Source organism: Manis pentadactyla, chromosome 5, assembly GCF_030020395.1.
Source record: "Manis pentadactyla isolate mManPen7 chromosome 5, mManPen7.hap1, whole genome shotgun sequence".
Lineage (NCBI taxonomy): Eukaryota > Metazoa > Chordata > Mammalia > Pholidota > Manidae > Manis > Manis pentadactyla.
Genome location: NC_080023.1, coordinates 40,826,589 through 40,851,812, shown reverse-complemented (window position 1 = coordinate 40,851,812; position 25,224 = coordinate 40,826,589). Strand labels below are relative to the sequence as shown.

General features: G+C 35.8%; 1 protein-coding gene across 8 annotated transcripts in view; it reads left to right on the top strand.

Moving 5' to 3' along the window:
- The window catches only part of FRYL (FRY like transcription coactivator), a 295,403-nt gene that overhangs the window by 143,505 nt on the left and 126,674 nt on the right, over nucleotides 1–25,224 (top strand). For all 8 annotated transcript variants that reach the window (XM_057502200.1, XM_057502204.1, XM_036892566.2 and 5 more), the window contains 3 exons: nucleotides 13,628–13,681; nucleotides 16,132–16,271; nucleotides 17,199–17,295. In XM_057502200.1, coding sequence (XP_057358183.1) covers nucleotides 13,628–13,681; nucleotides 16,132–16,271; nucleotides 17,199–17,295 — 291 coding nt within the window. The remainder of the gene's footprint in view (nucleotides 1–13,627; nucleotides 13,682–16,131; nucleotides 16,272–17,198; nucleotides 17,296–25,224) is intronic.

Genomic DNA, 25,224 nt, shown 5'->3' with positions numbered 1-25,224 from the left:
AGATAGTGGTTGGATAATGAGAGAGAGTAGAGATTTGAGGGAAAGAATGTTTAGCTATTGCATGTAATTCAGGCTGGAATGAAGAGAGTCTTGAATTAGGACATTAACAGTAGAAGTGGTTGCTGAAGAATGTAAGGTAAATAATGGAAGTATTTTTGTCAAGCAGAACCTGACAAATAATTAAATTGGAGTAGGTATTTTGAGTGAGAGTGGAGGTTAAAGGTTCTTTGAAGTGTTGGAAAAGGTGGTAATGTATTTATCTAGGTAAAGAACACTATTATTGGGCTAGAGGTATAGAAGATAAATATTCTTCACATACGTTAAGCTTCAGATACTAGTGATCTAAACCACGTGGAATGATTTGATCATAGCTGGAGACTCTTTTGGAGAACTCACAAGAGATGGTGGTCAGAAGAGCAGATGATGGTATCAAGGGAAAGAGAATATAGAATAATGTTGTTACTGTTAAGTAGTAGAGAGAGGCGGAGTCTGCTGAGCACTGAGAGAAGAGGTGATTGGGTTTGGTAAGTCAGCAGCCTGAGAACAGTTTTATTAGGACGATAGACCTTTAGGAAGTAACCCTGGGTTTGAAGGCAGTGGGTATGTGCCATATGGAGACTGTGATATAGTTAGAAGTAGGTTGATTGTCATGAAAATGGAGGTGGAGGATGTAACAACTAAAATTTATTTACTCCTTACACAGCTGGGTTAGGGATAGGTGTTCACCACCAGTTTGAGACTCTGAGGGTTTGTTACTTGTCTGAAGCCCAAAGCAGTAAGTGGCAGAACGAGGAGTTAGCACAATAATGGCCTCAGAAGCTGCATGCTTACTTAGCCTGCTATGTTTCCTCTGAAGGAAAAGAGGAGAGGAACAGAAGAGAGAACAGGTGGTAAGCTAGGACAGGAGGGAAGTTGAAGGGGAGGTACAGTTTTGTGTTCCTAATTTTCTTAGGGAAGCAGGTCTTAGCATTGCTGATTGTGAAGGTATGTGAGTGGGTTCCATGCACGCCTGAGTTTCTTTCAGATCATTAAGTGAGAAAGGCAACTACTCTGAGGAAAGCATCTAGAAATCATGTCTTTAAGATCTAATAAATATGTAGAAGATCATTAACCAGAACGTATATTTCCGAAGGTACAGCTCACTATATTCAAATAAATCATGCCATGGTTGCTTTCTGCATAACAAATTAATGATTTTTTTTTAGCATTGTATATCTGTTTTATAGCATTTATATAATATAAAACTCCATTTTAGAAGTAAGATTACAGGAACTTGTAGATGTGAATTAATGATTATAAAGTTTGATTATAAATGTGATTAATCTATGCAATGTTATTTTCTTCATCAACGGCCTGTGAATTACATGACAGATTGCTACACTAGCCTACTTCCACAGTATACAGTTAAGAAAGGGAACCACTTTAAAAAGTATATACATTAAAAAAATGTTTGTGGAACATGGTGACTATAGTTGATGATACTGTATTGTATAATTGAAATTTGTTAAGAGAGTAGAATGTAAGGGTTCTCACCCCCTCAGATAAAAAGATAAATATGTGTGATGATGGGTGTATTAATTAACTAGATGGTAGGAATCCTTTTACAATGTATGCATATGTCAAATCATCACATTGTACACTTTAAATTTAATTTTGTCAGTTATGTCTCAAACCTGAAAAAAGAAAAAAAATGTTTATGAAAATTTTCAAATATTGATAAAAGTAGAGGTAATATTATAATGAACCCTCAGGACCCACCGCCTAGCTTCAGTAATTTCAACTTGCACAGGACCTTTTAAAAGCACTTTACAGATTTTGTAAAATGTTTTATAAACAGCACCATGTGGTCTGGCCCTGTTACTTCTCAATTATTATATATTCTTACAGTACTTTTAATCTTAAAATATAAAGGTCTTGAGTAAAAAGCATTAAAAGAAAATGTGGGTGAAATTACCTAATTCAACTGAATCTATAAAACAGTGACTTGGTGTCTTTCTCCTTCCTTTTTCTTGCAATGCTGTTGTTAATGTTCAGCTCAGGGTCAGGTTCTGTCATATTTCAGGCCAATGCAGTAGCTTTCTTACTGGTTAAAAAGTGACCCATTGCCTTTACATTTTCCTTGTTCTCACCAGATGTTCTTCATTCAAAATACAAATATTATGACCTTTCTGCTTTAAAAATCTTGCTCACTTTTTATTGCTCTAGAATAAAATAGAAGGTGCTTGGTAGAGATTTGTATTTTCAATTAACTTTAGCCTTTAAAGCATAGCTGCAGTATATGCCCTTTGTGTTCTAACAAAACATAAGGTCATTGTTCTAGCCAGAGTTTTTAATAGTTCTTTCAGAATAGTCTGATGCTGATATACTTAATTTTTTCATTTAGTAACTAACTTCAGAGACATCTGTTGTATAATCTGAGATCAAAAAATTATAGTGAACAGTAGTGAGGATTCCATCAGATAATATAGATCTTCCTCAACTTATGGTGGATTTACATCCTGATAAACCCTAAGTTGAAAATACCTAAGTCAAAAATGAATTTTATTCACCTAACATACCAAACATGATAGCTTAGCTTAGCCTACCTTAAACATGCTCAGAACATTCACATTTAGTCTACAGTTGGGCAAAATCATCTACCACCTGTTTTACAATAAAGTATTGAATATCTCATGTAATTTATTGAATATTGTACAAAAGTCAAAAACAGGATGGCAGTGTGGATATAGAATGGTTCTAAGTTTATCAGTTGTTAACCTTGTGATCGCGGGGCTGACTGGGAGGTGCAGCTCACTGCTGCTGAAGCAAGGATCATACCGCATAATCTCCAGCCTGGAAAAAGACCAACATTCAAAATTCACAGTACAGTTTCTACTGAAAGCATAATTGCTTTCCCACTATCTTAAAGTTGAAAATTGTAAGTTAAATCATCATAAATCAGCAACCATCTTTATGTGTTTCTACCCCAGCACACTGTGAATAGGAGTTCCTGCTTACTCTTCCTGACACACAAGGAGAATTTCCAAGGACATGGCTGGGAACATCCCCATCATATTTTACAGATTTTACCCCCTGCATTCCTATATACCAGCATAAATTCTTATCTGAATCAGATCTCTGCCAGCTTTGTTTCATTTATGGCCAAGTCTGAGTAGATTGTTTTTGTCTACCACTCATCAAGATTAGATAATGAAAATACATTTAATATTCTATTGTTGTAATGTGTAGATCATAGCTTCAAATGTGTTTATTGTGATTTTATTTCTTTTGAAATGTATTCTGCACCCTTTTCAGTAGTAAAAACCATCCAAGAAGACTCATCTTGAGTCCTGGTATGAGACTTTTGCAGGGTCACTTTAAAGACAATAGCATCCATGTATTGTTACATATAAGGAGGCTAATACGTCTCATGGTCAGTCAGACAGTAGGTCACATGGAAACTTAGAAGCACCAGTGTGAATGGCTTTTGCTGAAAGAATTTAATTCACCACTAAAATGAGAAAATTTTCCTTTTCATTCTATTATAAGAATCCATAAAAAAAAGAGGTTAAGGAGGCCAAAAGATATGAAGATTAGCTGAGCTTGATTTTTAGCCACAATTTCATTTTTATTTTAGAAGGAAGATTCAAGAAGGAAGGGCAATCACTGATTGAAATTGTAGCTTGCAAAGTATACAATCCAATACCTTAGGTTTCTTTCTTCCCAAAAGGAAGTGGATCAATCCCGGGTATTGATCCAGGCATACCCAAGCTTCTCTATTAATCTTTTACATTGCCAGGAACTAGAAAAGAAGGTAGGAAAGAAGGTTTTAACCAGTCACCTACTGATTTAGATTTTATATGCTTGGTTGAGGCCTGACATTTTCACAACACTGCAATTTCTACCATTTTTTTGAGAATATTTTAAAAAAAGCACATACCTTCATTTCTCTATGCTATCTCTTATTTCCTCTAAAAGTATTGCCTTCTCCTTAACCGTTTATTGTAACATTTTATGTTTTATGGTCGAGGCACTGAGCAGCTGATTGGAAGCCTGTGGTCTTCACTCTGAGATCATCTGAGACATCAATGTCAGATCTTTTCTGGGGTTCTTCAGAGTCCTCAGAGAAGGCTCCTCTAGTACCCTGAATGAGGGGGTTTGGGCTTAGCTGCTACCATTCTGGGAATTTCTGCTACCAGAAAATAACTGGTTTTTGATATTTGGTATTTACATTTTCTTCTTAAGCTCTCTGTCTTCATTATACCTCATCTTCAACTGTGATATCCCTTAGTCAGCGTTTCTTTCTTGCCCTTTCCTTACAAGGACAGTTCTTCTGTGGGTAAGGTGGAGGGACTGTCAACCTGCTAAGCAGAGTGGGTGAAGGGAATGAAAGGGAGGGTCTTAATCTTTTTAAAATAATCGTTCAACCAGTGCTCATATCTTGAACTTCATCTTCACCCACACTTTCAGAGGAACAAGTTCTCCAATTTATGAGCCTTTTGGGAGTTCTAATGTATTGGCTGGATTATCTTGCCTTCCCTCTGAATGATAAACTCACTCACTTTCCCTGATTACGATTCAAATGTCATCTTAGTGGTCATTCTCTCAAGCCCCATTCCAGCCTCCTATCCTAAAGTCTAAGGTAATATATATTTTCTTTGCTCTCTCATTAGACCTTAGTTCCATGAGGATGGGGATTGTTTTCCATCTCATTCATGACTAAATGTCTGGAGCCTAAATCTGTGCCTGGCATACTGTACACTCAGTAAATAAGTCAGATGAATGAGTGAACGGGTGCATGAATGAAAAGGTGTCTGACTTTTCCCCTGGCCTATTTAGGACTTGGTGTTGTTTGGTGAGATACATTAGTTATGCTCTTTATCTGTTTACCTCTCTCATTCTCTCTACCCTTTTCATTTTAAGCCTTAAAAAATTCCTTTTATTCTTGTCCTGATGGTTTAGGGACAATGGAGGCTATGTGTGTGTTCAGTCTATGTTACTTAACTGCAAATCATTGAAATATTTCAGTATTATTGTTACGCCATCAAAGTCTTTTCGATAAGCTCTCTTGCTGTCCCTGGCAGCTACATGTTGCTTTGGTATACTATACATATGTACTTAAGAATCCAATTAAGATAGAAAGGATTGTGAGCTTTAGAACTATGATTAATTTTTTATATTATTATGAAGTAATGACATTACAAAAAGTGGAAATAGTTCCAAAGGTTATATAATAAAAGTAATGACTAACCTTCCATTCTGGATCAAGATCATCACTGTCCACAGTTTTTGGTCTGTCATTTTTCATGTATATTACTTACCATCTCTGGAGTACCTGCCACCTGTTCATAAGAACAAAAATGGGAGATTTTTGTATATATATACATACCTAGATGTTTTTATTTTAACATGTAAATTGGAAATTGTTCTGTTAGCCCACATAAATTTGCCTCATTATTTCTAATAGTTGAATATTATTTCAATAAAAGAAGGGTCCATAAATTTTTTTTTAGTTATTCTATATTGATAAGTAGTTTGGGATTACCTCAGTTTGGGCTGCATTTGGAAAAATAAGTGGCTGTAGTAAACATTCTTGTACCAAACTCTTTGTGTTCATGTATACGTGAATATAGATAATAATTTGTATTCTTTTTTAGTTGTGATAATGGGTTGAATACACTATAGGCATATTTTTTAATGGTTTATCTTTTCAAAATTTCCTATCAAAAGACCATGATTAGGGCATCTTCAACTGTGCTATATTCAAACAGAGAGGTTTATACAAAGCCCTTGATTAGTAATTTATATTAAGTGCAGTACACTTTTTTCATGTTCTTGAACTTATAGTAATGTGAATATCTGAATATCCTTTTGTGTTCAAAGTCATTTCTGAGTTCTCACTCTGGAAAAAAATAGTCCACCCCATTTCCAGGTTTAGGGAAAGTTTTTGTGAGATGTCAAATCTTCAGAAATCTTTGAGGAGATGTGAGTTTGTGGAGAAAATAAAAAATAGTAAGTGCTCCATATATAGCATGATAATATATATAAATGTTAATATAAATATTATGTTTGTAGATATTATATATAAATGTTAACACATATTTAAGTGTTAAGTTATAAAACAACAATGTAAGTGTTTCCAAAAAGGTTATTGCTTTCTTTCATTCTGCTTGGCCATTACTTTATTGTATAAACATGCTGTTGAGTAATAAGCCACTTAGTTCAACATTCTTGAAAATATTACTGAAGACTTTTAGAGTAAAAATGGGGATTAAATAAGTAAGTTGGGAAAAAACCGCTTATTGTCTCCCCCAAGTCCCTGTCTTTGATATACAGGGTACTACACATTAAGATAGTAAAGGCCATTTTAGCTCAGTATTTTTCAGACTTTTAGAATCTTTTAGAAACAGTATTCTTTGGGACTTGTTTTGGGACTTACTGTTTTGCTTAAATTTTAGAACTAGTAAACTGGGCATATATATTGTGCAGAATCATCATCATGTTGCATGTAAATGGTGTGTAGTTTGGTTTTAGAGATACAAGACCTGCTCTGCAAGATAATTACCAAACTGTAGATTTATATTGCAATATACTTCCCTCTTAGCACGGCCTTCACTGCATCCCACAGATTTTTGCAGTGTTGAATTATTATTGTCATTTGTCTCCATATATTGCTTGATCTGTGTATTTATTTGGTCATTGATCCATTGATTATTTAGAGCATGTTATTAAGCCTCCATGTGTTTGTGGGCTTTTTCGTTTTCTTTGTGTAATTTATTTCCAGTTTCATACCTTTGTGATCTGAGAAGCTGGTTGGTACAATTTCAATCTTTTTGAATTTACTGAGGTCCTTATTGTGGCCTAGTGTATGATCTATTCTTGAAAATGTTCCATGTGCACTTGAGAAGAATGTGTATCCTGTTGGTTTTGGATGAAGTGTTCTGTAGATGTCCGTTAGGTCCATCTGTTCTAATACATTGTTCAGTGCCTCTGTCTCTTTACTTATTTTCTGTCTGGTTGATCTATCCTTTGGAGTGAGTGGTGTGTTGTAGTCTCCTAAAATGAATGCATTGCATTCTCTTTCCCCCTTTAATTCTGTTGGTATTTGTTTCACATATGTAGGTGATCCTGTATTGGGTGCATAGATATTTATAATAGCTATATCCTCTTCTTTGACTGACTCCTTTATCATTTATGTAATGTCCTTCCTTGTCTCTTGTGACTTTCTTTGTTTTGAAGTCTAATTTGTCTGATACAAGTACTGCAACTCCTGCTTTTTTCTCCCTGTTAGTTGCATGTAATATCTTTTTTCCATCCCTCTACTTTCAGTCTGTGTATGTCTTTGGTTTGAAGTGAGTCTCTTGTAGGCAGCATATAGACAGGTCTTGTTTTTTTATCCATTCAGTGACTCTATGTCTTTTGATTGGTGCATACAGTCCATTTGCATTTAAGGTGATTATAGATAGGTATGTACTTATTGCCATTGCAGGCTTTAGATTCATGGTTACCAAAGGTTCAAGGGTAATTCCCTTACTGTCTAAGTCTAATTTAACTCCTTCGTATGCTATTACAAACACAACCTAAAGGATCTTTTTTTTCCTCCTCCATTCTTTATATGTTAGGTGTCATATTCTGTACTCTTTGTCTATCCCTTGATTGACTTTTGGGGTAGTTGATTTGATTTTGCATCTGCTTAGTAATTAATTGTTCTACTTTGCTGTGGTTTTATTTCCCCTGGTCACATCTATTTAGCCTTAGGAATGCCTCCATCTATAGCAGTCCCTAAAAATGCACTGTAGAGGTGGTTTGTGGGAGGTAAATTCTGTCAGCTTTTGCTTATCTGAAAATTGTTTAATCCCTCCTTCACATTTAAATGATAACCTTTCCAGGTAGAGTATTCTTGATTCAAGGCCCTTCTGCTTCATTGCATTATATATATATCATGCTACTCCCTTCTGGCCTGTAAGGTTTCTGTTGAGAAATCTGATGATAGCCTGATGGGTTTTCCTTTGTATGTAGTCTTTTTTCTCTCTCTAGCTGCTTTTAAAAGTCTGTCCTTATCCTTGATCTTTGTCATTTTAATTATTATATGTCTTAATGTTGTATTCCTTGGGTCCCTTGTGTTGGGAGATCTGTGCACCTCCATGGTTTAAGAGACTATCTCCTTCCCCAAGTTGGGGAAGTTTTCAGCAGTTACCTCCTCAGTGACACTTTCTGTCCCTTTTTCTCTCTCTTCTTCTTCTTGTAACCCTATAATGTGGATATTGTTCCATTTGGATTGGTCACACAGTTCTGTCAATATTCTTTCATTCTTAGAGATCCTTTTTTCACTCTGTGTCCCAGTTTCTTTGTATTCCTCTTCTCTAATTTCTCTTCCATTTACTGTCTCTTCTACTACATCTAAACTGCTTTTAAATCCCACCATTGTATGTTTCATTTCAGATATGGAATTTCTTAATAATTGAATCTCCATCTTGAATTCGTCCCTCAGTTCTTGAATATTTTTCTGTACCTCCGTGAGCATGTTTATGATTTTTATTTTGAACTCTCTTTCAGGAAGATTGGTGAGTTCAGTTTCATTTGGCACTTTTTCTGGGGTTTGTGAGATTTTGGTCTGAACCAGGTTCCTTTGATATTTCATAATTCTATGTGGTGCCCTGTAGTGCCCAGAAGCTCCAGTCTGGAGCTGCTCAGCCCCTAGCGTGAGGTTGGGGGTCGTAGGGGAGCGGTGCTGGTGCGGGGGAGGAAAGAGTTGTTTTCCTGATTCCTGGCTGCAGTGTCTGTCTCCAGTATCAGAGCCAGTGGGCCGAGCACACAGGTGTAAGCCTCTGTGCTTGGAGTGTCTAGCTGTTGTAGGCGTGGCCTCCCTCTGACTGGCCTGATGCCAGCGCAGTGACTGCCGGTTTACAATCAGGTGCCGGAAGGCCAGGAGGAAGGCTCGGCAGGCTGCGTGTCACAGTGGGGGGCCTCGGAACTGAGTAGGCTGCCAGGAGATGGAGTGTCTGAAGCTCCTCAAAGTTCCCAACCTGCTGGGCAGAGTGCATCCAGACAACCATGTCCCCTTATCCCTTCTCCTGTACAGCAAGCTCCATGCAAACCTGCCCCTTCAGCAGCCCTCTCTCTGCTAGGAAGCCTCTCAGACCGCCTGCCTTTCCTTTGTCCCAAAGTGGCTGGATGTGAATCCCCATCCTCCACACATGGCTGGAATCTCAGTCTCTCAAGCACTTCACCTGTCCCAGCTCCCCAATCCCACCAACCTCTAGAGCACCACACAATGTAGGTTTGTGCTCCAAAGCAGACCTCCAAGGCTTGGTGTTTAGCAGTCTTAGGCTTCCACCCGCTCCCTGCTCCGTTTCTCTTCCTCCCGTCCCTGAGCTGAGGTGGGGGAAGGGCTTGCTTCCCACCAGATCAAGGCTTTCATATGTTACCCTGTTTCCTGAGGTCTGCTCTGTTCCTGAGGTCTGTATGCAATCTGGTGCAGCCTTCTTTCCTGTTGCTGTTTTAGGGATAGATATATTAACTGTATTTTCACACTATATGTGGTTTTGGGTGGAATTTTCCATCTTACCTCTCATGCTGCCATCTTGAATCTCCCAGAGAATAGTTCTTAAGAGATCTTTAAAGTACAAACATATACATGCAACCATACATTTATTGTTGTTTGAAAACAACTATATTTGAAAATAATGAAATGTAATCACCTCACTTCTCCATGCCTCATGAATTTTGTTTATATTGTTATTCTCACATTTTAAAACACCTGTATAACTGTATTTTTTGTACTTATATTGTCTTAGTTCCCTAATTCAGTAACTTAACAGCAGGCCTCCAGTTTAAGAATGAGATGAAATAATCTGCATTCTTTGTGGAAAATTCAGAAAATAAAATTAGCTAATAATGGAACAACCACAAAACAACCTATAATCCTTCTTCTTGTTAGTGTGTGGTGTGTATATTTCTAGTGTTTTAAATTTACTTATATGTATATACCACTATATCTTATCTCTCTCTTTTTTAATTAAAGTATCATTGTTATACAATTTTATGTGCATTTCAAATATACAACACAGTGGTTTAACAGTTATCCATATTATTAATTCCTCACCCCCTCTAGTGTGGTCACTGTCTATCGACATAAGATGTTACAGAATCATTAACTGTATTTTCCATGCTGTACTATTGTCCCCATGACCAACTTACATTGTGATTGCAAATTATTGTGCCCCTTTATCCTCCTCCCCCTCTACCCTGTATTTCATCTTTTTATGAGAATTATATCTATTCTTCTCTAACTTAATTAATACATTGAGAACATTTTCCCAATCTATAATTTAGTTCTACCTGTGATTTTACCAGCTATGTAATAGTCTACTATTTGGATACACTGTGATTTTTGTACCCAAACTCCCCATTGTGCATTGATGTTGCTTCTCATTTTTTACTGTTTACAGTGAATGTCCTTCTATATACCTTTTGTAAATGTGGACACATTTTTTTCCCTGGGACATATCTTTCTTAAATCAGAGAGGAAGTTAAATCTGAAATGATGTCTATTGTAGCTGGGAGTCTCTAGAGAAACAGAACCAATAACGTGTATGTGTGTATAGACAAAGAGATTTAGTATAAGGAATTGACTCACATGAACATGGAGGCTAAGAAGTCCCAGGATCTTCAGTGGGCAAGCTGGGGACCCAGGAGAGCTGATGGTGGAAATTCCAGTCTGAAAGCCAGCCAGCTTGAGAACCAAAAAGAGCTAATGTTTCACTTTGAGATAGGAAAAAAGGCAGGTCTAGGCTGAAGCCCCAGCTGAGTGCCGGCAGCGTGGAGGAGTTCCTTCTTATTCCAGAGTGGATCAGCCTTTTTGTTCTTTTCAGGCCTTCAGCTGATTAAATGGGCCCCTTCCATTTAGATAGAAAAGTCTGCTTTATTTAGTTCTACTAATTTAAATGCTAATCTCATCCCAGAAATACCCTCACAGAATAATGTTTGACCAAATATCTGGGCATCCTGTAGCTTAGTCAAGTTGACACATAAAATCATCACACTGTCCAATGCCCATCAAAACTTTTATCCGTCTAGGATTTTCTTTACTTCCCATTTCTCTCAACCTAGTGCAGCATAGTATCATAACCCATCTTTCACTCTTTTGCTTTTGAGTGGGTGTAGGTACCTTTATATACCAATGACAACCTTCCTGTGCTAACTTGACAGTGATGTAGACTGGCGCTTTCTCAGGCATTTCTTCATACAAGCAAGAGTGAGTACACATGCAGATGAGAGACGGTTGAGAGACTTAGTATCCAGCATGCCCTCTGGACCCAGTGGTTGAAGTGTAAAGGATCTAAGCTTTCCACAGTTAGTCACTCCAAACCCTCTTTGGTTCACATACTGCTTGCTTGTAGTAGGAACTCAATATGTTGTTGTTTTTTTTTCAGTAGATAAATTAACAGGACAGATGGAAAAAAAATTCCAGTACTGTTGTGTCCTGAAGCAAGATGCAACACTAAACAGAATCTTTTCCTATTATCATTTTAATTAATAGGAAGCAACCATACTGAAAGTTCACTTCATGAAAGTATTGTATTTCACCGTCAACATACTCTTTCTTTATAAAGTGGGCTCCTGTGACATCATGAAAGTTCAAATAGTGCACAAATCTATACACAACTTTCCACCCCCAGCCCCCAACCCTCACCCCTTTTCCTAACTATCCAATTTTCTCTCTCTACTTACAAACTTTCTTCTTTTTTTAAAAAGAGGTATTCTGTATATTTAGCAGCTAATGTGAGTGTATGTGTGTATAGTATGTACTAATTATGCCTAGGGGAGTCTTCTGTGTTAATATGTATGTAGCTGTGACATTCTTTTAAAAGTCTTCATGGTATTCTCTAAATGCATCCTAATATAGGTAGGCTTTTATTTCTAATCTTTGCTCTTCCAAATGAGACTGTAGTGAAAATTATTTTCAAACATCATTTTGCAGATACATGACTATATCTGTAAGATAAATACTTAGGAGTGGAATTTTTGCTGGGTCAAAGGATGTATACATAAAAAAATATTGGCAAGCATTACCAAATACTGTTCTAAGGAGATTATTATCTGTTTACTTTCTCATTTGCATTATTTGAGAGTCCTCTTTAGTAGGTAACTTCTTCCACACATTGTGCTATCTTTTGTGCTATCTGCTATTGCACTTCTCTTTTTTCTATTGAGTTATTGTATTTTCCCAAAAAAGATCTGTAGAAAAAAGATAACTATGTGATTGATGTTAATATGCCTGTAGTAATCATTTCACAAAGTATACATACAATGAAACTTAGCATATAATGTAAATATATAAACTTTTGTCAATTATATCTCAATAAAGCTGGAAAAATTAATTTTAAAAAAAGATCTGTGGAAACTCTTTATGTGTTAAGAAAGTTAGACCTTTGTCTATAGTATTTATTGCAAATATTTTTCCTATTTTATCATTTGACCTTCGTTCTTCACTTTTTTTTAACCATGCATATACTTTTTTATTTTATTTACATGTGGCTGATTTATTATCTTTGTTTTGCTTCTGCATTTTTGTATTCTATTTTGGAAAGATCTGAGTTTGTTAAAAAAACCTACCATCTTCTAGGACTTCTTTTTCCTCTATGATTTTGATGATTTGACTTTATATATTTAAATCTTTAAAACATTTAGGATTCATTGAGGTAATGATCCCACTTAAGTTTTCCTGAAGGCAAGCTAGTTGTCCCAATATCATATATTAAATTTTCCATCTTTGCCCCAATATTGAATTTCTACCCTTACTATTTTCCCATGTGTATTTGTATCTTATTTCCATGTTTTCTCTACTGATATAGTAATATGTCTAATTATGTGAGTTCCCAGTTGTGTGAAATTTATTATTCCTGTTTATTTCTCCATATGAACATTGTAATCAGTTTATTGAATAATTTTTAAAAAGGTTTCTGTTTTTAGGAGGGTATCACATTTAATTTATTTTAACATTAACTGTTAGAGTTACTCAAAATTCAGATCTAGGCCCTTTCCTTACTGATGTCTCCCTAGATAACTGACTTTGTTTCTTGAACTTAATTACTCTCTAGACAGTGATCACTTCCAAATTTCTATCTCCAGGCTAGTTCTGTTCTTCTGTGTTCTTTAATCTCCTATTAGCCAACATCTCTCTTTTATGGCTCACAGGGACTTCAAACTCAACATGAACAAAATATGCCCTTCCACCTAAACTTTGTCTTCCTATTGTGCTCCTGTTTTGAGAGAATGGCACCTCCATCCATCCGTCCACACACAAACTGGGCACCTAGGAGCCATCCTGATGCCTCTTCTCTTTCCCTCCTGTGGGCTCCTGCTCTCTCCCCACCTCAGCCTTCTCCCCCGCACCCCACTCCAGTCGTAGGACCTACACCCACTCTCCGTGGAGGGTGTCATGGAGGAAGCCCTGGCTCTGGACCCACCCTGCTGGGGCTTTAATCCTAGTTGTGTGATCCTGGGCAAGGGGGAGACCTACCTATCTTTAAACAGTCAGATTACAAACGAAAACAAAAAGAAAAACAACTCACAAATCGAAAGTGTTTATCATATATAAGACTTCTAATATTCTGTATTTATACTTTTTTTTTTTTAATTGTAGGAGAAACCGTTGTCTAGATCTCTTCAGAGGGGTGAAGATCTTCAGTTTGACCAGGTATGCCAGTTTGGGGGATTATTTTTTCCTTAAAGGAAATGATTGCCCTAACAGTCTGGTCCAAATATATCCAATATTAAAAAGTTCATTTATTTTTGTTAGTGATCTTATATATCTTTACACACTGGAGTCAGTCAGGAGTTGCTAATTTGTTTCTTAATAAAACAAAATGAGCTATAAACTGTGAACTTCATAAAGTGGACTTCATTGGTTTCTGTTAATTTAGCATTTAAGATATTTTACTTTTCATTTTTAATCTTTGAAATTTCTTGAATTTTTTTTTTGAAATTTTGTGCCCTTTGAGATTTTTTCCAGAATGTTTCCAATTACATCCCTGAATCTTACCTTGTGTACTAATTTCCTACAGTTTTAACATAATAAAAGTTTACCTTTTAACATTTTATTTTTTCCTGTTGGGGTTAAGGTCATGCTTTCCTCTTGTTAAGTGTTTGATCAAGTATACTTTTATCATAATTAATGTTTGCTCAAGAATTATGATGTGTTGATTCTTTGCACAAACCAATGACCCAGATTAGCTGTCTATTGCCAGCTAGTATTCCTGAGCTACTTTTCTCAAAATTATGTATTGAGAAAACAGAAGTTAATATTCATATAAGTCTATTTGTTTAGGTAAAGATGACTAGTTAGAATTATTTACTAGAGGCATAAAAAAATACTGTGTTTCTGTATAGTCTACTTCTGCTGAATATAAATCACCAGGAACAGTGCTCTGGTACCCATAGTTTATAGTAGCTCCCCAGGTGATTCTGATGCGCACTTAACAGCCACCAATCTAGGAGGAAACCATAAATGGGAAGACCTATCCTCTGTTAAAGTAATACTAAGATCACCTTACTATTTTTCAAATTTGGTGCTACTAAAAAAGGTATTACCAATTACTGTTAGTTATCCATTACTAACTTATCCTTTTAAAGTTATATTACTCACATTTTGTATCTGCATCAGTAATGAATGAATGAATGTGTAATGAGAATTTGAAATCCTATTAACACTTTAAGGAAAATTTTCATTTTTCTTATGTAAATGATTAATAAAACTATACATGATCATGCCTCATAGTATGATTTTTTTTCACAGAAAATTTATATATATAGTGTAACTGCTTAATACATATAGTAGTGAGGGTGTTTATTCCTTTAGGTACTACAGCATTTTCCTTTGAGTAGTACTGTTCATTGTTAATAAAATATAAACTTTAAAAAATACTTAAATATAATCAGGATCTTGTTTTTCCTTTAATTTCCTACTTTGGAAACTATTTACCTGTTAAGTTATGGTAATTGATAAATAAAAGCATGATTAAAGGAAGGCCAAGATAATGAAAAAGAGAAAAACAGGCCCCACAGTCATATAAACTATTTCAGTCTTTTCTACTTTCCTGGATAAAATACATTTTGAAGTTATATGAAGAATATAAAATATTAGGAAATCAAATGTTTAATTCCTAGCAGTATCAACTTACCTTCATTACCTGGCACTTCCTATAGTCATGGAACTGAATGGGGCTTTGAGTATTAATGCAACCCAGTTTTTTAGTTTAAGGGAAAGCATGAAGCATGTTTGGCTTTATTCTTATTTTAAAATATTAGTTTTATGAGCAGTGGGTTAAATCAAATACAGAAGTTCTTAGAAAGAGAGATTATTATTTTTTCTTGAGATCCTCAAGATGAAGACTGACCTTAGGTATTACTGCTGGTAGCTGGGTACCTCCTAACACCACTACAGGAAAGTTGACTTCACTCATGAAGCAGATGGTACTGACCTAGAACTCGGGCAGTTTCAGGGATGCCTCAGTTGGATTGCAGTTGTTCATCCCAGTACAATTATCCCTATGCCGTGCCATTATATATCCTAAGCTTTAAAGATTGTTTACAACACATTTCCAATATGTTTATTTGTGGGTATCACAAATGAATAGTGTAATTATAATTCTCTGTTCTGTGTCATAGCAGTACAAAGTACATTGGAGTTTTCCCCACAGTTTCAACATAAGGTAGTCTCCTTCATCTATTCTAGGCAACATTTTAGAACCTTTTGTTCCCTTATGCACAGAGGAACTGAGGGAGTGGGGAGGGAAGTAGTGGTTTCCTTGGTGCTGTGGGTCTCCTACAGGTGTAATCAGGGATGTTACTCATGGTTATGTTTACACTTGTGAGTATCATCTGGAGGCAGGAAAAAGGTGGGAAGCTGCTGAGCTAAACTGAATGGATTTGGGTAAAGTTTAATAGCAGTGAAATTTAGTCCACTTTACTTTATTACTGGATTAAACCCCTACTCCCCTCACTTTTTTTACTTTAAAACACATTTATTGCATTTGAGTTAGTATGTTTATTTTAGAAGTTAATCATTTCTAAATTTTTGCTAGTAGTGTTGGGAGCATGATACTTTGATGATGCATTTTATCTTCTGGTAATATCTTGTATTTTCAGTTGATAAGCTCTATGAGCTCAGTAGCAGAGCACTGTCTCCCTTCCTTACTTCGCACCTTGTTTGACTGGTACAGACGCCAGAATGGAACTGAAGATGAATCTTATGAGTATAGGCCTCGATCTAGCACAAAGTCTAAGGGGTAAGTGGCTTATTTTCCACTGTTCTACCTGAAATTGAAACACTTCTAATGAAAGGACTGATGGTGTTTAACTGAAAATTGTTATTCTTCAGTTCCTAAGTGAAAACATTGATGACTTTGGTTATGAAGGTGGTAGTAAGGGGAAAGGATAGTCCATATGTAAGCTCTAAATCAAGAGAATGGTACCAGTTAAGCTAGGCACAGCTCTACATGACTCATCACTGGTACTAGTGATGCAAAAATGAATTTTAGGAATACCATTTTGGGTAGTTCAGGGAAGAGATTTAATAGTTATAGAGGAACTGAAAATATTCAAAGAAGGGCCCATTCACAAGATTTATGATGGGAAGCAATTGGGGTAATACAGAAAGACTGCCAAAATGGGTGCCTTCTCAGTGTATAAATCCTAGAACTTATCTTTGCCTCCTTCACATTTCCGAGGTAGGCCTTGACTTTATGTAAAACAACTATTTGTGTTCAGGTCCATGTTTAGAATTGGATGCCATTTGTGATTTTTCAACTTAGATTTGTAAAGAAAATACCTGGCACTGTATTTTCATCAGAAAAGTTATTACTTCTATTTCAGTTTTTAATTAAAAAAATAATACTAATCAAATATAGAGCAATGTTGGGTTTTCTAAATGAAATTTCAAATATTTTACTTCCACTTACTAATTCCTGTAGATTCGGTTTAATGTCTGACAGGTGTAATAGTAAAATGTGTGTATAAATACCAAATGTACAAAAAGAGACCACAAGAACACGTAATACATACATCGGGTTATTAAAAAAAACTTGTACTAACAATTTGCTGTAGGACACCATACATATTAGGAACTCACTAAATAAAATGACCTGCTAACCAATAGCTATTTTTAAACTTGAAGTCTTAATGCGATCCTAATTTGTTTGGGGTTCTTGTTTCAGGGATGAACAGCAACGTGAAAGAGATTATCTTCTTGAAAGGAGAGACTTAGCAGTAGATTTCATTTTTTGTTTAGTTTTAGTTGAAGTTCTAAAGCAGGTAAGCTGTTTTGTTTCTGCAAAGTCTGAATTTCTTATTTTCTGCTTATTTTGCTTTCATGTTTGAGTTACGTAATTTAGAGCATTATATCTAAGATTCTGATCCTCCTTAACTAAATTCCTATAATTTAATTGCCCTTCTTTGAGTTGCCTGGGACTTTCATGTCCCATTCCTGGGACATTCACTCCCTATTCCTTTTATCTTTGTGTGCAATCTAAGTAATGAAATCTTGTTAGCAAAATTGAGCTGAATATAAATTATGTTAAATAAGGGCTTTAGTTACAAATATAGTCTGCCTGTCATTCACCTACTTCAATCCACCTTCAAAGAAGTGTACTTCCTAAAGTATCAAGCCTGCATTTCAACATGTAAAATTTGTACAACTAGAGTTGAGAAAATGGGGGTGATTTGACATGGGTAAGACTGAATTGTCAAGTACAAATAGTTTTTGGACAAGTGAAAATACCTCAGGGTAGTAAATTATTTATGTTTATTCATTCAGTGAATGCTAGAATGCCTTCTTTGGAGGCACTGTTCTAGGCACTACACTCATGAGCTGAGAATCTGAATGGCGTAGACAGTAAAGCTATAAATATATAATATAATGCCAGGTATTATGTATATTTTTACTATTCAGAATCAGTACAAGTTCATATACTGTACTAATTTTGAAGGTATTTTTTATAGTTTGTAGTCCTTAAAAAGTTGTATGTCATTGAAAGATGGTCCTTATATTTCTAGCCATGCACATTGTAGTGTTTTGGAAAAAGCTAGGCAACATAAAAGAAAAAAAACCTCACATTTTACATATGACATGTTTGGACAGGGAGTTTTTTGTTTTTGTCAGATAAAATGGAATAGAATATATAATATGACAATAAATAGCAAATGTAAATTATAAAAATTAATTGTCTATTTTTTGACATAGCCAATATAAAAAAAATCTGAGTTATATTATCATTTATACTTTGCCTTTATTTTTACAACATGTATGAAAAAGCACTGCAAGCTATTTGAAATCTACAAAAGAAGTAATTTTAAAATATGTAAATAAATGAGTTAAGACTAAAATCACTGTAATTACGTTATAACTTTCATAAAGGTTTTTTAGAAGATGTAGGAAGGTAATGCCCTCGGAATTGTTCTAATAAGCCACATTAACTTTCTGTGACCTCCAGTGTAGCCAGGGTCATATGCCCCTAAGGCCAAAGTAGGGGTAGGAGGCACTGAGAACCAACAACACCATAGACCATAAATGGACATTGACTAGAGCTCGTTGTGAATTATTCCTACCATCCCTTTTGTGCAAAATGCACGTCATTTGAGTGTTTGATAACTAGCATTTGCTTTTCTTTGCTAGGTAAATGGTACAGAGTTTCTTCTTCCAGGAGCAGAAACTGTAAATGCCCTGCGCTGACATTCTGCGCCCTCCCTGATGGGGCTCCAATGTGCTTTCTCTCCTCTGTTTCCCATGGCAGTCTTCTGCTTAGCAATCAGTCTCTCTTCTCACTGAAAAGTTGCCTTGATTGCACTGGCGTCAGAACCTCAACACAGACAACTCTGTGGAGGTTGTTTTTTTCTCCTCTTCCTCTTTCCCTGTCCTTCCCCCTTCCTGTAGTCTGTTTTCATCCTCTTCTTCCTCCTCCTTTTAAAAAATAACCCAGATAACTCTTGTGGTAGAAAAAAACATCAAGATCTATAAAGGTGAGAACATTCTTTCAGTAGTCTCATTTTTTGAGTCTGTTGCACAAAACCCTCTCAAGACCCATGGTTCACAGGGACTCAAAGTGTGGAAAAGAGAAATACAGTGACTCTGATAGCTAATCTTTGTTAATAGTTCTTTCACCAAATTGTTCCAACCTACAGTACGCTTTCTACTTACCCTTTCTCTCTTTTATCATTATCTTCATACCTTCATTCAAATGTACCTGTCAAAGAAAAAAATATACTACCAAGAACACAGATATGCATTATTTATTTAAAATCCTGTATAGATTTTCTTTTTTCTGAGTGAAAGGAAAGTCTTTTTAGCTTCTTCAAAACTAATAAAACTACCGAAAATGAAGTAAAAATCAATAGAACTTTCTGAAATATCATGACAAACTAACCCAATTTTCTTATGTGTCAAAATGATGTAGGGTTTAATAGATCCAGAGGGTAATCAGTGTAATATATCTTGAATTTAATAGGACTTTTACTTTCATCCAACATAATATACATGTATTAAAACATGATTCAGTTTTACTTGGATGAGATGTATGGTTCCAGGAATACTGAAGTATTGAAACATAGTTAGTTCAGTCTCAAGGAGTAGCAGATATTCCTTGTGGGTTAGTCCTTGACCTAACATATTATAAATAGTTTCTTGAATAGTTTGTCATGTCTTCAGTGATAATCACACATGTTTAGAAGTCTTCATAATGCATAAAGACTATAACCTCTTGTAGCAGCTGGTCATTATAATAAGCTCTGGGAGATAGCCACAGCAAGGGTTTTCATCCCCATTGTGTCATTTACTTTCTTTGTAACTTAGACAGGTTATTATCCACTAACTCTTTCCTCCTCTATAAAAGGATGATAATAGTACCATTTTTATAGAATCATGAGAATAAAATAAGACTCAAACTTGGAAACTGCCCAATAAATATTACCTGTTATTTGCATTTTGCAGTTGAAGAAATGTTCTTAATTGTAGTGACTTGCTGATGGTTATAGAGCCTAGTTCACTTTTTGCCCCAAGTTTTCTTCCTTTAACAAAAAAACAAAATTGTTCTTATTGGTAAAATCTGTGTCACAAAATTGGGTGATGAAATGACCAACATCTTGGAAAAGTAACATTTTAATCATAACAAGTTAGACAAAGATTTGATTTAGTATAAATGTGATGAAATTAGTGATTCACCATGGGAACAAAATTAATTCAAGATGATAGAAGACTGATTTTATTTTTTCAAGAGAGTCAGAAGAATAATTTTAGGGTTATGGTCAAGTATAAATTTTTGCATTGTTAATACCAAAGAAAAGGCTTTAAACATGATAAAAAGCATGTTTAAACAGCATGTTAGAAAGTTTCAAGTACTTTGCTTTTTAGTCATATATTAATTTTTTTTGAAACAAGCAAGATTGGGAGACAAAGTCTGTGAACCATTTCAAGCTTTTGGCTTAGTTTTATCACTGCTATTGTGAAAGTACCAAAGGTGGAGTAGATCCGTAGTATTTTTAGCTTTAACATTAGCGTTTTAGATGTTGAGTGACTTTGAAGGTTGTGGGATTATTTGTGATTTTGCTAAAATGTGCATTACTCACTTCCTTTGTTGTTGAGGGGTCATAATATAAGTAATGAAGAAGCCTTACTGACTCTCCAGTATCCCTATTTTAACCTGGATTTGTTGTTTTTACTTTCATGATGTGATGAGAATATTACATTTTGAGAAGTGGTGGTAGGAATAGACTTGGAATAAAGCTTGTGTATGCTTTGGAGTTTCTTGAATGTTCAAGTCAGATCAGAGCTGCTTTTAAAAATCACACAAATGACAAGATCTGAAAAATTATTGATAACAAAGATACAAATATTACTCCATTAAAGCAGGACTTCTTCTCTATTAGCTAAAATGAGATCCCTTCTCCTCCGTTTTTGAAATTCAGTTTGGGAGTGTTTTGTTTGTTTTCTAACTACTGAAAGTAAGGGGAGGAATAGGTATTTCAAGAATGTCTGTGTGTTCTGGTAATGTTCTTTAACATTCTTAAAATGTGCTTTTTTTCCTTCTAAAAACTGTAAACATATATTTCTTCTTTCACTTCTATTTCTCTGTCACTTCTCTGGCTATAATATGATAAAACTGAAAGTTTACTTTGCTCATTTGTTTCATTTACTAAGTGCATTTTCTTATATCAGAAAGTCCACTCTGACTTCTGGACTTCAGTTCCCTATTGTAAAATAGGGGACAAATATCTACCTTGTAAGTCTAAGTGTTACAAATAATGTTCACAAAAATGTCTAATGGCTGGCACTCAGACATTTAAAAGTGCTGTTGGGGCAACAGAAGGATAGAGGGTAGGGACAGGGAGTGTGCAGTTGTGACTAAGCAGTGTCCCTTGCTGTCATTGTTAGAGTTAGGCATAACTAAGAGAAATTCTAGGGTTATGTTAACTTGTGTTTGTATCTCTGGCTTAGAGCACATTAACCATCCCTGTGAGGAACTCAGTATGGTAAAACCACAACACAGCACAGTAAGTAGGGTACAAAAAGATTAAATCACATAAAATGCAGTGTTGAATTACTGCCAAAGTCACCGAAGTGTTTGGAGACCGCCTGCGTGATTAGCATCATGATCTCTGGGCTAAGTTCTGGGGGTCAGGCCGCTTGGTCTATATATAGCCTATTCCTGACTAAAGTTTGGTATCACCTCATGATAGATGTCTGCTCTGTTTTAATTACCAATGGGTAATTACCAAGTGGGATGTGTAGGACAACAGCTGTGGTTCCAGAAATCCTTTTGTTGCCTTGGGCCTATTTCACAGGCGGCCAGACTAGGAGAGCACATCTGCCTCCCTGCTTCCCTAGTGGGCTCTGCTTTCCTGCTGTTTTTTCCCCACCAGGACTTGGCCTCAATATCTCCATCCTGTTCTAGTCCCTTCATTTGCCCTGCATTTGCAGGTGGTAAGAATTTGGGCCTGGTCCCTTTTAGGAAAAGGTCGAAAAGATGAGAGAAGAGTGAGTCTCTGGTTGTAATACACCCGGTTTTGCATTGTCCCAGGGCTAGTAACTATAGGTTCTAATCTGTTACCTACATTTTACAGGTGGGGATGTAGAGACTTCCTCAAGGTTACAAAACTAGCAAAAAGAGAAGCTTTTTTGATTAGACTAATTCAAAATCCATGGTCTTTCTACACTTCTGTCATTATAATCAAGGAAATGTTTTTATTATATTTATTTATTATATTACCTATAGTAAACAGCTTGGCATGTGTATAAGGGAGCACTTTGGGGATACTGATGTTAGTTTCTTCTTAATATGAGATGAACAATGTGGTCCTGAAAAGAGGTATTCAGATTACCAAGTAAAAGATTACTGTGTTTCTACTTAATTGATGAGCCAATGTTCTGAAAATTCCTACTTCAGTAAGATGTGATTGCTACGCTTTTGTAGTGATGGAATGTGTTTGCCTATAAAAGATTGAAAAGCTTTTTGTAATTAAGCAGTCAATCATAAAATTCCTAGTTAAGTATCCCTGATTGCTAGAGAAAATTTAGTTTACTGATGTGGGACAGAGGTTAAGATTATTCTTCTGTAGTCAATTCTTGACCTTTACTTTGTAGAATAAACTCTGTCTTACTATTAACAAGGGATTTTAAAATCTCAGCTTCTGCAAATTGAACAAACTTCAATTCTTCCCTTTCATCAGGTTACTTTTAAGAGGCTCACTGAGAGCTAGAAAGGTAGAGTTTGGGTTGCAGCTACTTCCTTACTTAGCATCTATTTGCTTCTGTGCTAGGATGGTACTGGACTCTTTCTCAAGGTCCATTTCCTTGTGAATTTATTGGATTCCAGATATAGACCTTTAGGACAGTCCCTGTTTCTAGGAAATCTGAGACTAATTCTCTTGCATCCTCCTCTGGTTAACCATAAATATCAAGCCACTTCATCAAGGTGAGGCTGTAGCCATCAGTCCTGAGGTCTCACCAGTGGCCTCTTAGAGCCGGGTCGGCCTCCGTGCCTCCTTCTGCTGGGGACTGTGTCTTAAAAGCAGTGCCAGTGTTCTCCTCAGTGTTATGTGAATTAGTCACCTTCTCATTGAGTTGAAGAAATCTAGTTATTTATTGGCTTTCTTGGTTTATTGTTTCTCATTACAGTTTAATTGTGGTTACTCTGTCTAATGCCTCTCTCCTGTTTACTCATTTTGAATTAGTTCCTGATTATTTTTCAGAACTAAATTCAACCCCCTTCTGATAGACTCCTGATTTACCTTTGTAGGAAATAAATCATCTTCATTTTTAACAAAAATCTCTCCTTTATCAAACCCTTAGGAAGCATTCCAGCTATCTCTAAGTAATCACAATTCTGTTTTTTTCCCCAGTCTAGTTTGTGGCTTTCTTGGTTATATTTTAATATCTCTATTACAGTTTTGTCCTATTGATGAGGTGTTCTATAACCTGTATTGTTAGACATTTCAAGGAAATACAGAATTCCTGTGTGTGCTATTTTGTTTTAATTAGACTGCAGGGCCATAGAATTGGATAAATCATGGTCCTGGTTCAAGATACATTGCTGTCAGTGGTGTCTGCATGTCTGCCTTTGTTATGTGTTTGTTTACAATATAGTAGTCACCTGTGAGTCCACTTTTGCCTATTATTTAAGCCTAATTATGCCAATGCTAGTTCATTCCTTGGCTACTCTTTTATTATTATACTGATTTTTATGTTAATCATTCCTTTAACTTTAAAAAATGTTTGCATTTTGTTTGAGTAATGTGTTGTTTTTTTTGTTTTTGAACTTTCTAAAGTCCTCTGGGGCTTATTTTTGCACTCAACACTGTGTCACTAGGATTAAGCCGTGAAGCACGTAGCTATGACTGATTTTTTTTTTTGGGTGTGTAATTGCTAGTGTATGGTGCTCTACCCTCCTAGGTTCAGTGTCTGGGGCTCTGCAAAATTAAACTGACAAATGTCCAGTTAAGAGAAGAGATTTACTACATACGCATATGGAGGCCTTCATAGATTTTCAATATTCCAAAGTGAATATTGTAATAAGGATTCTAGAAAAGAAGTGAAGGCCCAAAGAAGGGTTGGACCAAGAACTTTATTTTAACAAAGAGCAATACATTGTGAGGAAGTGACAAGATAAAGGAAAAAGTCTTGGGCTTGTAGGGGTGGTAAATTGGGGGAAGGTAAATATATGCGGTAAACTGATGGAAGACAGGGCTGTTTAGTAAGGTTTGTTGGTACAGACCCATTTTAGTGCCGACTTTCTGTTCTGGTGATTATGGTTGTTCTTCTCTTCATGGTACAGGAAAAGGGAAGGGAGACTGCTTTTAGGCAAAAAAGGGAGAGGGTAGAGAGTTTTCCCTGCATCTGCTGTTTCTCATTTGCCTTTGGCTCAAGACAATCCTGTGCCAAAGTGCCAGATTTTGTGGTGGCATACTTTTATCCCCTTCATGAGATTGCAGGATATGTAAAAAATTGATTTAAACCTACACCGGCAGTGTATGTAAAACCTTATTCATTTAACATTGTCTCTGTATTGTCAGACTTAATTTTTTTCCCATTGCATAGGTGTAAAATGATACCCTGTATATTTTCATTCTCCTTATTACTAATGAAATCAAGTATCTCTTCATATGTTTATTGTCTTGGGAATAGTATAACAGTACAAAAACAGAAAACTATGAAACTCTGCTGAAAGCCTTTAAAGAAGTGGAAGGATATTCTATGTAAATATGTAAGAATAGTCATCTCCAAATTGCTCTATAGACTCATTGCAACTCCAATAAAAATCCTACCAGTTTTTGTGGTACTTGGAAAGATGACTGAATTGAATATAGAAGAACAATGGGCCAAGAATAATCAAGCCAGCTCTGAAGAAAAATAAGGGGTGGGGCAGGGGAGAGGGACAGGACTTGCAGTACCAGACATCAGAACTTATAGTAAGCTGCAGTAATTAAGACAGCACAATTTTAGTACAGGTGTACACAAATTGACAGAGTTCAAAAACAGACCCACACACATATAGAACTAAAATATATATCAGTCACGACTTGCATTATCTTTGACCTATCAGTTCATGCTTTTGGACTCTACCTTGTGTAACTGTGTAAGTATATAATCTTAAATGCACAAGATATTTATTGTATAACATTTTAAATATTGAATATTGAAAATCTGGATTGAAATGTTCATTAACAGGGACCTAATTTTATATATATATATAT